We start from the raw sequence: 15,630 nt of genomic DNA on the forward strand, positions 1-15,630 counted from the left end.
AAATTTAATCTAATTAAAATATTCACTTTTCTTTAGTTATGAAACCAGTTTCTGCAAAAGTGAAGATGATCTTCAACAAATCTAGTGAAGCAAAAGTGCCAAAACTTCTGCTTGATTTCTTATTACAAGATGCTGCTTCACAACTTTCAAGAGAACAGGTAAAAGTTTGATTTACAATAAATAGATCAATCAAGTAAAAAACTTATTATTTTACAGTTGAATACTATGTAACATTTATCAAATATATATTTTAATATTTCTTTTATACTAATTCTAGTGTGAAATTATAGCTGAGAAAATGAAGTTTGCATTAGTTGTAATTGAAGTCATTATGCTGAGTGTAATTTTGCTTTTTACTAATTACACAAATTTGACGTATAATAGTTAAAAAGTTTTATTGAAAGTACTTTTGTATTTAGAATAATTAAGGTTTATTCCATCTAAGACAAAAATAAATTTAAAATTTTGTTGAGTCATTCATTCAGTTTATAAACAAATTTAAATTAATTATTTTTAAATGAATTATTAAAAATAGTAATTATTTAAAAATCATTCATTTATTTAAAACAGCCTTAATTATTCTAAAGATGAAAGTTTTTTCATTAAAAGTTTATAACTATTGTTGAATTTGTGTAATTAGTAAGTTTAAAACATCTAAAGGTCAACAAAATAAACATATGCATCTATATATATAACCCATTCAATGGGTGTCTGTCTGCATAACCGTTTGATAACGGACACTAGAGGCACCCCTATCATGTGTCATATTTCAAACATTCAAATTAACGATTTTAATTATTATTTAAATTAACAATATAAATTATTGTTATTCATTTGGCTCATAAATTATTATTTGGTCAATATAACAATATAAATAATTCAGTATATTTGTAATAGGAATTTATTATTTCAGGGGCTTATATCTTGCGAAGGGTTGCGAGTAAGGGTATGGTTCCTTTGACTTTATTGTTCGCACAGGGGCTACAGTTTGGGGGGTCACCACCTCTTCATTCGGAGGGTAAATCTTACCATTGGGACTTGAGCTGTAGAGCATATTGATAGGAACAAAAAAGTCAAAAGAACCGTGCCTCATGGAAATTTGTAAATAATGCCCACTAGGGGACATCCCAGGCTACTAGTTTTTTATAAAAGATGTCACTATGCATTTTAAGCACACAATACTATTTCCATGCCATATTTGAGTTTAGTGTTACCACCTGTCCGGTTTTCACCTGGACAGTCCGGGAATTGACTCACTGTTCAGGTGAACTATTAGTTTTGTCCAGGAATTTTGTAGAAATTGTGAAATTACAATGAAACAAAGTTCTTGCAATCTTGCAAATATTTTTACAAATTTACACTATTTTAACAGAGAAAGAACTCACACTCACTGAAACCCATCTGCAATTCTGCCATATTAGTCTGTTTATGCCGATGTGTGGCACACAACCTGTCTTTTTTTTTTTTATGTATTATTGTACACATCTCAAATAGAGCTAAGTTATCTGTACCTGCTCTTTCTTAATTTAGGTTACAGTACTTACGTTGCTCCTACACAAGTCCCTAGTCCCTAACTGTAACTGACTTAGAACCGGCATGCACGTTATTCTTTGCATTGTAAAATGACATTGCGCATGCATCAGGAACTTCAGTTCGAACAAACTTGACCTGCTTTCCGGGTCAGCATTTTTGAAAAGGTGGCAACACTATTTGAGTTAAAACATGCAATTNTAGTATCTATCGTTACAGCAACAAACATGTAAACTTTGTTTAATAATACCTTCGTTTGTTGTAGTTGGTGGCAGAAAAGTGAACATATACGAACCTTAATGATTAGAAGGGGAATCCCCTTCAAAAAAATAATGAGTAGCACTTCATCGGAAGATTCTTCGAGTCGAAGTCTCTTTCGGTAAAAACCCACCAGTGGCTAAGTGGTCTTCATACCTTGAACACGGGGAGTTCGTTCGTGGGTTCACACCTTGCTGAGACGGGCTGGCTACGTGGAGTTTTCCGGGATTTATCCACGTCTGTAATGCCTAAATAGGGGCCAGTTTCCCTTAAAAACACCTCCCAGAAGGCATTTCATCCTAGTCAGATCACCCGAGTGTTGCGTTGCCATAACTTAACCTGTCCTGCATTGTTCTCAAATATTTTCGTGTTCACCTCATTGACCTGCGTGGGCGATCCCGAATATTTTCGTGTTTGCATTGGAACGTTTTTGATACTAAATGTTGCTATGCGTCACAATTTTTATATTAAAACGAACTTTTGGAATATAATTTTTTTCGTTTTTATATTTTCAATATATTTATTTTCTTTGTGCAACATAAAAAAATTTTTAATGACACAGTAAACACAATTATTATTTAAAAAAAAAAAATTGTTAGGCATAACATCGACAAAAATTCAACATTGCGTCACAGGCAACAGAGAAGAATTTCAACATTGAATAGGTTAAATTAGTAGTGGCTTGTCCCTGTACACTATACTTTTCCTTTAACAATCAAATTGTGTCGATCATATATCTAACACCTTTCAGGGAAAATTTTTGAACTGAAATAACATGACTTCCGGTTTGCATCAAAAGTTCATATATAGTTAATCAGGGCCTCCTGCCCCTAAGGTTTCCATATCTGTTTTGTCTTTATCTATCTAACTCCATTCCTGAGATTAAGGAAAGACAAGACAGATGGATAGACAGTAGGAATTTATAGGTGTGCAATTTTTTCAAATTGCAACCTAATTATGCAGTTTAAAAAGGATTTAAATCAAAGCTTTCAAATTACTTTATTATTGTATTGCATTTCCTTATATTTGAGAAAAAGAGGAAAAAAGTTAATTTTTGTGGTTATTTACGTATACATACACATATACAATATTTTAAATTTCCTTTAAACCAAATACCTATGTTGTTTATCATATATTGCTATCTATAGAATAGTTTTAGCCACAGAAAGTTTCATTTATTTCAGAGCCATTAAGATTATTTCACAACATATTGACTCAATTAACCTTCAGTTATTGACATGACATCTGACAAATGACACAATCTTTGATTTAATCTATAATGTCTTGTTACAGAAAGGCAGATAGTTTTCTACTAAATTATTTTTTTTTATAATGATATATACAAGTACTTTACAATATGTTTAATTAATATTAACGTGAATCATATTAACAAACTTCATGCAATATTTTTATTTGATGAGAATTTATTAGATACCACCATAAATTATTATTGTCTTAATTTTTTATGATATATACAGAATAGATGTTTTAACTATAAAATTATTTTTATTATTTCTGTTCTGTTTTATTACTAATTTAATAGTAGGACAAAAATTATATATGCTAACAATACTAGAAGTTAAAGATTTTTGACAAGATTTTGATAGTGTTGTGACATTTTAATGTTTTATTGAAAGCATATTTTTAAATACACTCACAAATCTTGTGACTAAATATAGATGTGCATATATTGTGACAGTTTTATATATCTAAAAATGTTAATTGTGTTTATAATATTTGCAAAACTAATAAAAATTGAAAATCAGTATTAAATTTGTTTTCATGTAATGAATATAATTTCAATCAAACTGCCAGATTATTAATCAGGCTATTACAAGGCTAATTTAATGATTACATATAAAACAATCCAGCTGTATTTAGATGATTAGTTTGTCGTGTAATGATAAATTTAATAATTAGAAATAAATTAATTTTTAATTTAAAATTAGAACATTCTGGAAGAAAAGATTGGCCTGGGTGGGACTCAGATCATCAATCCCTGCTTACCATGCAGATGCATTGTCAGTTAGTTCCACTAATCAGACCTACAATCATTGCTTCCAGAACAATTAAATTACTAAACTAATTAATTAATTAATTAATTGGTTTAGTAATTACTGGCTACAACAAGAGTAATCTCAGTTAATTACTCTGATAGTGAAGATCAGGGAGGGTTCAGTTAGCATAATTGGCAATGCATCTGCATGCTAAGCAGGAGTTAAGGATTTGAGTCCCACAATGGGCTGATCTTTTTTTCCAGAGTGGTTAGACTGCCATAATTAGATGGCAGTTTAACCACTTACTTACAGTCAAACTGCTTTACATCTAACTATTAAATTAGCCTTGTTATAGCCCAATTAATAATCTGGCAGTTCATTTGACCATTAATAATCAAGTTTGGTTGATGTATATGTAATTAACATATTTAGTTAATTCTTTTGAATTTTGAAAACAAATATGAATTTTCTAGAGATTTCATTTACAAGATTTTATATAAAAATTCTTAAGAAATATTTCTACAAACAAATAATTGTTTAAATTATTTTTAAATTTTTGATCCCATAATAATAATGAATCTCCCAGACACCAAATCAATACTCTGTTATAAAATTGATAATGGAAGATTAATAGCCAGCTATTTTGACACAGTAGTTGTTTAACAAATTATTATATAACTATACTAGCTTGTTTCAAATTTTATGATTTTATCACACCACTTGTTGGTTTGTTGAGTATGTTGTTGATGATATCAGTGTTGTGTGTGGTTGTTTTTATGATCTTGAAATAAGGATTAATATAATACTTTAAAAAGTAAACATATTAATGTTTTTGTAATAGATATAATAATTTCTTGTTAAACATGAATTTGTTAATCATATGATATGTCAAAATTCCAATGGTCATTTGTTTTATTAATTTTTATTGTTTTATTTATTTATTTATTTTTATTATTATTTATTAAATACACGGAAATTTGTATACATCATTTTCGTTTATTGCATGTTACATTTTAATTTGTTTTATTAACTTCAAAATCTGAAATTAGACATGGAAAAATTTAATAATATTTTTTTATGCTTTTGTTTTCTTACATAAAATGTAAAATTACGAAAAAGTTATATTTTTCTTTCCTTTCTGACTTTTGGATAATATAAAACTTCAATTTTTAAAAAAAGCCAATAATGACTATAAAATTTTTAAAAAAAGAGTTTAAAAAAGGTATAAAAAAGAAAATAATATGCAGAGAAAAAACTTTTATTTACATCATTACTAACAAGCTTCCCAAATGCATTTCGCCTATGGCCTCTTCAGTGGGGCTTACAGCACAAAATCTACGTTCTAACAGTCAACTCATTGAAGAGCCACTTATATGGTTAACAAAAAATTCCCAGCATTCCGCTGTTAACATTCCGGTATTTAAATTAACATTATTGTTTTGCATAATTATAGCGAAGTGTTCTTTTACCTTTCGCTTTACAATATTTTTTTCCTTAAAAATTATTTTTAATTTATTAATATTAATCTGACAATTATTACTATTACAATGTTGGAAGACAGGAGAATTACTCATTTTCAACCTTACGGCAGCCAAATGTTCCGACAGTCTGATCCTTAATCTTCGTTTTGTTTCACCGACGTAAAAACTAGGATTGTTACACGTGCATTCTATCCGATAAACAACACCTTCTTCTTCTAATATATCTTTAGCATTATTTCTGATGATCATCATATTTGATAACCTGTTATTTAAGGATGGAGCCAATCTAATTAATTTATGATTAAAGAAGTTATTATATTTTTCATAAATACCTTTTATATACGGAAATGATACATACTTTATTATTTCTTGACAACGTTTAACTTTAAACCTGTTTCTTAAAAATCTGTGGAACCAATCATTTAGTAATCTTTTTGGATATCCATTTAAGATGTATTTCTTATGTGTATCTTCAATTTCTTCTTTTCTTTTATCTATATTTGTTGTTCTAGAAAAAATCTTTGTTATTTCCATCAGGTATACATTATATTTTTGATTTAAAGGACAGTATGATCTATAATTAATTACTTTTCTCGTATTACACGGTTTTTCAAATTTACAGTATTCCAAATGATCTTCAAATCTTTTAATTGTTATATCTAAATAACTTAATTGATTATTTAATTCATGCTCTTGAGTAAATTTAATATTCAAATTAATTTTATTAGCTTGTTCCAAAATTTGTAAGTTTGTTGTTAGTGTACTATCGTACACTATTAAAATATCATCGACGTACCTTGCAAAAAACATAACTCCATTTAATGTTGAAAGAATCATGTCCACATCCAGCATATAAATTTCTGCTAATTTCGGTCCTATTACGGAGCCCATCGAAATACCTTCTGTTTGTCGATAAAAGTTCTTTTCCTTCACTGTAAAATAATTATTATCTAATGTGAAAGTAATTAAATCCTTTAAATAATCAGGAACACCATACTTACGTAAACTGCTCAAAATCATATCTTTAGTAATAGAAGGGTACATAGATGTTATATCCAAACTCATCAATTTATAATTAGACAAGATTACACCTTTTTGCAATTTTGTAATTAAATCATCAGCATTTTTAACTGCATATTTCGAAATTTGTATATCCTGTAATATCTTTTTAATAAAGATTTCTAAATTATATAATAATGTGAATCTAAAGTCTATGATTGGTCTACATTTATTTTGTTTATGTGTTTTAATTCTGACAGTTAATTTAGGAATTCTTACGTTTTCCTTTGAAAGTATTTCTTTACTTTGACTCGCCTGGATATGACCTTCTTTCACAAATTTCTTCAATTTTCTTGTTAATGTTCTTTGTATTTCATTAAACGGGTCATTATTAATGTTCATTATTTTTTTATGGATTATAGGAATTTAATATACAAAAAATTTATATATATGTAATATATGTATGTGAAAAATTTATATGTATTTTATTAAACTTGATAAAATTATCTTCTATTATATGATATTATAAATAGTTTATTTATTTTACTGTTCTCTGCTTTTATTGGTAATAGGTATTTATTATTGTGTTTTACTCATCATGGTTTATGTTTTTTGCTTCATTTTTGTTTTATTTTTACTTGAAATATAGTATTTTATTTGTCTATTCTCACCTCATTTCTGAAACCATTCTAAAATATTGTAATTTTAAAATTGTATGAATTCTGTATGCCACATTTTAATTCATTATTTCCGTAATTACTTAGCACGTAATTATTAATAATAGCAGTAATATAGCTTGATCTAATCCCATGATCCTATGGCATCTTGCCATATACACTAAACAAAAGTCTTGAAACATTAGTGCTTCATAACAGCTCACACATCATACTATAGAAGGCTGCCATATTAAACACATGTCACATAGTCAGGAAAATCTCTAAACACAGATATATACATGAACAACATATATTTATAACATTAACTTTTTCATAGTACTAGGCACCAGTATTTAAGCTGAGTAGGATACTCTTTACCAAGATAATAATAATAATAATAGTAATAACTTGGATTACTACTGATAATGATGATATTTTAATTCATACAAAAATATTTTTAAATTGTATTTAACAGAAAATGTATTTTATTATTTGTTTAATATCTTAAACATTAATTTTTTTAATAATAATTTTTGTTCTAGTATATCAGTATATTGAATTTAAGTAAATCATTTGAAAGAATGGAAATAAACAGACGCTTTGCCAAATATCAATGTAATGTTCCTGTTCATGGCCATGCTAAGGAATGGTGGCATTATGCATATACTGCAATTGTAGAAGAATATATCCGTCCTTATTCTTGGCAAAGAATTAAAGAACATAGGTATAATTATTGTAAATATATAATAATTCTAATAAGATATAATGTAATTAATATTTTATAATTTTATCACTGTAATATTTAAAAAGTATTTTGGGTTAATATAGTTAATGAAGAATTTAGTTAAAATAAAATCAATTTAATACCAAAAAACTAATTTTCTCATTGTCTATGTTGATACATATGGTTTACGCCTCATTCATTCTTCTTTATTTTGTATTATTTTTTTTATTCATTTAGTGTTGATGTTTGTAATATTTATTTAAATCAACTAATGTTTTAAATAAATTCTATATTTAGAAAAAGATACAGAAGGTATAAAGAAATGTATAAACAGAAACTTTCGTATCCTACCAATACTGAAATTCGTCTTGATGTGCAGCTTTTAGAAGATCATATGGATATAGCAAATATTTTAATGGCAAGAGAAGAAACAAAATTAGAGGTAAATATAGCAAAATAATAGTAAATATTAATATATATTTAAAGCAAAATTAATAATATATCTACACATGCAGTAATAGTATTTTGATAATCAAAAATGACATTAAATCAGAACTATAATCAATCTTTAACAGGCAAATCTAGTAAAGACAGATAATTTGTGATTTATTCTTTATAAAATATATTAGTATGAAATTTATTTTGTAACCCCTGTTTATTCTTAAATGTACACTTCTAGGTAAATCTTCAAAATTAAAAGTATTAAATTATTAGCTATGAAATGCTTTATTTATCATATTATAATATTTTGTAATAAAACTTTCATTGCATGATAACTTGATTACATGATTTCATGTAATTCTAAAAATTTTTGTGGCATCATTCATCTGAGGAAAGCTAAGAATGTAAAAGAAATATTATTTATATATTTAGTTAAGTGCAGTGTTAGACTTTTTTATTGTTTTATATACATACCTGTATATATAGTTACTGTAAACAATAAATTTCATCTAAATACAAACACAAATTATACTTTTATAAAATGTTTCTTGTAGAAAAATAAGAGGACCTTTAATATTTAGAAATAATCTTTTATGAAGTTAATATTATAATTAAGTCTGCATTATATTGATTTCGTTGTTATATTATTTATTTTATATATTTAACCTTTTTTTAGTTTATTAAAGAACAGCCAGAAAAAACAATAATAAGAAAAAGAGATAAATCATGGTGGGAATCTTGGTTTGGTTCAGATTCTGAAGAAGAAGAAAATGAGCTTGAAGTATTGGGAGAGAGAGAAAAAAGTCTTTGGTCAAGACTTACACAAGAAGAAAAAAAAAAATTATATGAAGCCATTGGCTATTTTGATGATGAAACTTTAGAAACTTCAAAACAATATATTGCTCATAAATTAAATTTTACTTTGGCAAACTGTACATTTTCTCTAATTAATTTTGATAAGGAAATTCTTGTTATTACATTAACTCAATTTGTGACAAGTATAGAAACAAGACCTTCTAATAAAGCATTTAAAATTTCTGCAAGAACTGAAAGTTTTGTTGTGGAAGGTGCATCAATAGAAAATGATCTTGTTCCAATAATGACAGCTGATAATATTACAAGTGGTAATATAATCTCATTTAACAATGATCATTTTCTATTTCAAAATAAATATTTTAAACTAAAAAAAATTATGTTTACAGGATCTAATCTTGCTCATGTTTTTGCATTGGACTTTGAAAAAAATCCCTTGCATGAAAAAGCAGACTATGGATTAACAATAAATGCTGAACCAATGGAAGTTGTATACCATGAGGTAAAGTAGAAGTTAAAACACAACATTATTTTTGATTTTGACTAAGTTAAAATTGCTCTTCTTATTTATTAATACTACCAAAAATATTTCTTGTTAGAATTATATATGAACTGCATTTATTCCTTACAAATTTAACTACATTTAAAATGCTAATATTCAATGTAAAATCTTATTCTGTTCTGTATGAATTGGATGATATTATTTATAATTTGGTTGAATTGATGCTGGATCTGAAAAGGTCTAGAAATGTTAGTCAGTAAATAAATTTTTTATTTCTAATAATCTTATAGTGTTTATGACATTAAAATATGTAATTGTTCATTCTTGTTTGATTGATTATTTTTAATTTATTTTTAAAATCACTAAATCTTAAAATCATTTTGAGATTATGTCTGGAATTATTTTAATACTGGTAATAATTTAATATTTTTATTTATTCAAATAGTTATCTATATGTTGTCTTAATTTTTGTAAATAAAGCAGATCAGAATTTAAAGCTTGCGTGTAACTTAAAAAATAGAATAAAATTAAATTAAACAGAAAATAAGATTTTGTATTGTATATTGTTTAATCTGAATTTAAATTAATAATACATTATTTAAATTTTAGCATGCTTTAAAAGAATTAATTGCCTTCTTCTACATACCAACTATTACTTTTGAAGATTTTAAAAAAGTAACAACTGAAAAGTTACAATCTTTAGCAGTTATAACACGTACAGGATTAGAATACGCTGTTACAAATCATAAGGTAATATTAGAATTTAAATTTTATAATCTCATTTACTTTTTAAGCATAACATTTTTATAATTACTGTATTGGACTATATATTTGAGAAGATCCAAAATCCAAATTTTTTTAAAAAGAATTCTTTTATAACTAACTTAGTATACAATAACTAATATATTTGTCAATGTACATTTTAAAAAAGCCTGAAATTATTCAAAAATAAATATATTATCATTAAATCTATTATATTATAGATTTGATGATGTACTGTATATATATGTATAGTCACCAATAACATTACAAAATAAAAATCTAAAAGAATAACAGAAAATCTTAGAATAACTGAAAAGTAGTGCTGACATACCACAGTTGTATTATATTAAGTAATATTAAAATGTATTATTTTCAATTTATTTCTAAGAACTCAAGCAAAGAGAATATGCTTTTTAAAATCATTTAAATATGTTTTAACAAAAATGTTCTGTGAATTTTACTGCATCCTGAAGTGATTGACCTGAAAGAGCAGAGAATCTATGTCAAATTTTGTCTTATATGAACTAATATTGAGACTGAAATTTGAGTAAATAACTTTTATGATAAATTATAAATATATTCATTTGGCTTTTCCTGTTTCAAAAATGCACAAACTTTTTTGAGGATACTGAATATACTTCTGCTCATCAATCAATTAAATAAGAGCAATCCCTCATAAATTTTTTTATATCATCTGAGATATTTCTTGTTAGAATTATATATAAACTGCATTTATTCATTACAAATTTAACTATATTAAGTGCTAATCTTTAATGTAAAATCTTATTCTGTTCTGAATGAATTGGAAGATATTATTTATAATTTGGTTGAGTTCATTTTTTTCATATTCAATGTGTTATGAAAAACACATTGTAAATCGAAAATAATAGTAAATACTTTAAATAAAAAAAGCTATATGTAAGGTTATACAGTACATAATGTTGCATATTGTATTGTAAAATGTACAAAAAATAAGGAAAGAATGAATGATTAAAACAAAAGAAATAGTTTATATCATTGTGTGAAATAAACAAAAAATAGAGACAGACACTGTTTCAAATTAAGAAGTATATTATGTTAATGTTACACACACACAGTAATCTTTTAAATATTTGAACATCCACCAGAAAAGTATGCAATAAAATTTTATTATAAAACCTTAAAAAAATAGAAAAGATGGTATGCTGACAGGGCTATTGATACCTTTTTACAATATAGTATAACCCAGTTTCTGGAGTAAAGAACATTTTGATATCTTCTTCTGAAGTACATGGGGATGCTGGGAGACTGGGGATGCTGCAAGGTGTGAGCTTTTTGAATTCAAATGTATCATTTAAAAATAATCCTCAAATTATAACAGTTTTTAAGCTTTCACTTCACTCACATCAGCCATCATTTGTGTAAAATATTGTCTATCAGCCATCATATCACTCAATCAGCCATCATAAGTTGAGGAGTGTCTGTATATAATAAATTGAAGCAAATATTGTCTTCTAATTGCTTTCTGAATATTAGAAACTAAATGATTTTGGCACTTGCATGCTTAATTAAAAAAAACGAGAGAGATTGATAATTTTTACTGTAAATATCTAAGTAGAAGGTAAAGTCTTTCACCTTCTATTCTAAAATATTAAAGACTGATATATCAAACATAAAAAATATGCTGATTTATTTATTTGTTTTTGATACTGAAGTACTGGTTCTTAAGATCAAACTTTTAATCAGAAATTTCACATGGAAACTGGGAGAAAATACAGGGTGTCCAGAAAGGATGAGTGCAGTTTAAAAGTAAAATAAATTAAAAATAAAAAATGTTCAAAGAAAGTTTTATTTTTATTTTTAATCTATGGCTATTGAAAAATTACTTACTAAAAATGATGTTATCTAAATGGCATTCGTTATGCTCCTGGCACTCTTCTAATCTTGAGCAAAGATTTCTCAGTACATGTTGACAAAGTCTGAGATATCGATACTATGAAGTTTAACTTGTACATTTTTCTCAGTTTCCTTGAAAAACATATAAGTATGGTTTAACTGCATTTTTTATAATTAATTGTAATATCAATACATTAATAAAAATTAGAGAACTAAAAGACATAAAAGAAAATGCAAAAAAAATAAATAAATAAATTATATCTATATATATTATATAAGATATAATTTAGGTAATTAAAAAATATGGGTGCTAATGATTTGTGATATTTATTTAATAATTTTACATTATTGACAATAATTCTATAAAGTTATTATTAGAGATCATTTGATTGAAAAGAATTTGATATTTCTACAGTATTTTCCAGAACAAGAATGGAGCTGATGTGCTGGATCCTTAATATGTATCCATCTGCCATTGTACTAATCAATGAAGTTATACACAAAATTGGATAAAAATAAACAGAATAAAAAAAAACTGAAAATTCAAACATTGTCATATGATATGTGACTTTTTTGTTTTTATTTTATAATCTCACATTTCTTGCTAAAATGTTAGATATTTCAAATAGATTATAACACTTTAAACATATTTTATAATTTTCAAATATATAATTTTACATATATTATATTTTACTTTGTAAAGAACACAAANCTGGGTGGGACTCAGATCATCAATCCCTGCTTACCATGCAGATGCATTGTCAGTTAGTTCCACTAATCAGACCTACAATCATTGCTTCCAGAACAATTAAATTACTAAACTAATTAATTAATTAATTAATTGGTTTAGTAATTACTGGCTACAACAAGAGTAATCTCAGTTAATTACTCTGATAGTGAAGATCAGGGAGGGTTCAGTTAGCATAATTGGCAATGCATCTGCATGCTAAGCAGGAGTTAAGGATTTGAGTCCCACAATGGGCTGATCTTTTTTTCCAGAGTGGTTAGACTGCCATAATTAGATGGCAGTTTAACCACTTACTTACAGTCAAACTGCTTTACATCTAACTATTAAATTAGCCTTGTTATAGCCCAATTAATAATCTGGCAGTTCATTTGACCATTAATAATCAAGTTTGGTTGATGTATATGTAATTAACATATTTAGTTAATTCTTTTGAATTTTGAAAACAAATATGAATTTTCTAGAGATTTCATTTACAAGATTTTATATAAAAATTCTTAAGAAATATTTCTACAAACAAATAATTGTTTAAATTATTTTTAAATTTTTGATCCCATAATAATAATGAATCTCCCAGACACCAAATCAATACTCTGTTATAAAATTGATAATGGAAGATTAATAGCCAGCTATTTTGACACAGTAGTTGTTTAACAAATTATTATATAACTATACTAGCTTGTTTCAAATTTTATGATTTTATCACACCACTTGTTGGTTTGTTGAGTATGTTGTTGATGATATCAGTGTTGTGTGTGGTTGTTTTTATGATCTTGAAATAAGGATTAATATAATACTTTAAAAAGTAAACATATTAATGTTTTTGTAATAGATATAATAATTTCTTGTTAAACATGAATTTGTTAATCATATGATATGTCAAAATTCCAATGGTCATTTGTTTTATTAATTTTTATTGTTTTATTTATTTATTTATTTTTATTATTATTTATTAAATACACGGAAATTTGTATACATCATTTTCGTTTATTGCATGTTACATTTTAATTTGTTTTATTAACTTCAAAATCTGAAATTAGACATGGAAAAATTTAATAATATTTTTTTATGCTTTTGTTTTCTTACATAAAATGTAAAATTACGAAAAAGTTATATTTTTCTTTCCTTTCTGACTTTTGGATAATATAAAACTTCAATTTTTAAAAAAAGCCAATAATGACTATAAAATTTTTAAAAAAAGAGTTTAAAAAAGGTATAAAAAAGAAAATAATATGCAGAGAAAAAACTTTTATTTACATCATTACTAACAAGCTTCCCAAATGCATTTCGCCTATGGCCTCTTCAGTGGGGCTTACAGCACAAAATCTACGTTCTAACAGTCAACTCATTGAAGAGCCACTTATATGGTTAACAAAAAATTCCCAGCATTCCGCTGTTAACATTCCGGTATTTAAATTAACATTATTGTTTTGCATAATTATAGCGAAGTGTTCTTTTACCTTTCGCTTTACAATATTTTTTTCCTTAAAAATTATTTTTAATTTATTAATATTAATCTGACAATTATTACTATTACAATGTTGGAAGACAGGAGAATTACTCATTTTCAACCTTACGGCAGCCAAATGTTCCGACAGTCTGATCCTTAATCTTCGTTTTGTTTCACCGACGTAAAAACTAGGATTGTTACACGTGCATTCTATCCGATAAACAACACCTTCTTCTTCTAATATATCTTTAGCATTATTTCTGATGATCATCATATTTGATAACCTGTTATTTAAGGATGGAGCCAATCTAATTAATTTATGATTAAAGAAGTTATTATATTTTTCATAAATACCTTTTATATACGGAAATGATACATACTTTATTATTTCTTGACAACGTTTAACTTTAAACCTGTTTCTTAAAAATCTGTGGAACCAATCATTTAGTAATCTTTTTGGATATCCATTTAAGATGTATTTCTTATGTGTATCTTCAATTTCTTCTTTTCTTTTATCTATATTTGTTGTTCTAGAAAAAATCTTTGTTATTTCCATCAGGTATACATTATATTTTTGATTTAAAGGACAGTATGATCTATAATTAATTACTTTTCTCGTATTACACGGTTTTTCAAATTTACAGTATTCCAAATGATCTTCAAATCTTTTAATTGTTATATCTAAATAACTTAATTGATTATTTAATTCATGCTCTTGAGTAAATTTAATATTCAAATTAATTTTATTAGCTTGTTCCAAAATTTGTAAGTTTGTTGTTAGTGTACTATCGTACACTATTAAAATATCATCGACGTACCTTGCAAAAAACATAACTCCATTTAATGTTGAAAGAATCATGTCCACATCCAGCATATAAATTTCTGCTAATTTCGGTCCTATTACGGAGCCCATCGAAATACCTTCTGTTTGTCGATAAAAGTTCTTTTCCTTCACTGTAAAATAATTATTATCTAATGTGAAAGTAATTAAATCCTTTAAATAATCAGGAACACCATACTTACGTAAACTGCTCAAAATCATATCTTTAGTAATAGAAGGGTACATAGATGTTATATCCAAACTCATCAATTTATAATTAGACAAGATTACACCTTTTTGCAATTTTGTAATTAAATCATCAGCATTTTTAACTGCATATTTCGAAATTTGTATATCCTGTAATATCTTTTTAATAAAGATTTCTAAATTATATAATAATGTGAATCTAAAGTCTATGATTGGTCTACATTTATTTTGTTTATGTGTTTTAATTCTGACAGTTAATTTAGGAATTCTTACGTTTTCCTTTGAAAGTATTTCTTTACTTTGACTCGCCTGGATATGACCTTCTTTCACAAATTTCTTCAATTTTCTTGTTAATGTTCTTTGTATTTCA

General features: G+C 26.0%; 1 protein-coding gene across 1 annotated transcript in view; it reads left to right on the forward strand.

Moving 5' to 3' along the window:
* Window positions 1-38: 38 nt before the first annotated feature.
* The window catches only part of LOC111640746 (vacuolar protein sorting-associated protein 13A-like), a 188,095-nt gene continuing 172,503 nt past the window's right edge, over window positions 39-15,630 (forward strand). Inside the window, exons 1-6 of the mRNA XM_023386792.1 lie at window positions 39-158; window positions 7,464-7,645; window positions 7,943-8,087; window positions 8,763-9,210; window positions 9,289-9,401; window positions 10,011-10,151. Of these exons, the coding sequence (XP_023242560.1) occupies window positions 39-158; window positions 7,464-7,645; window positions 7,943-8,087; window positions 8,763-9,210; window positions 9,289-9,401; window positions 10,011-10,151 (1,149 nt within the window). The remainder of the gene's footprint in view (window positions 159-7,463; window positions 7,646-7,942; window positions 8,088-8,762; window positions 9,211-9,288; window positions 9,402-10,010; window positions 10,152-15,630) is intronic.

The sequence above is a fragment of the Centruroides sculpturatus genome, unplaced genomic scaffold (assembly GCF_000671375.1).
Source record: "Centruroides sculpturatus isolate CEXI.00-Female unplaced genomic scaffold, Cexi_2.0 scaffold1447, whole genome shotgun sequence".
Classification (NCBI taxonomy): domain Eukaryota; kingdom Metazoa; phylum Arthropoda; class Arachnida; order Scorpiones; family Buthidae; genus Centruroides; species Centruroides sculpturatus.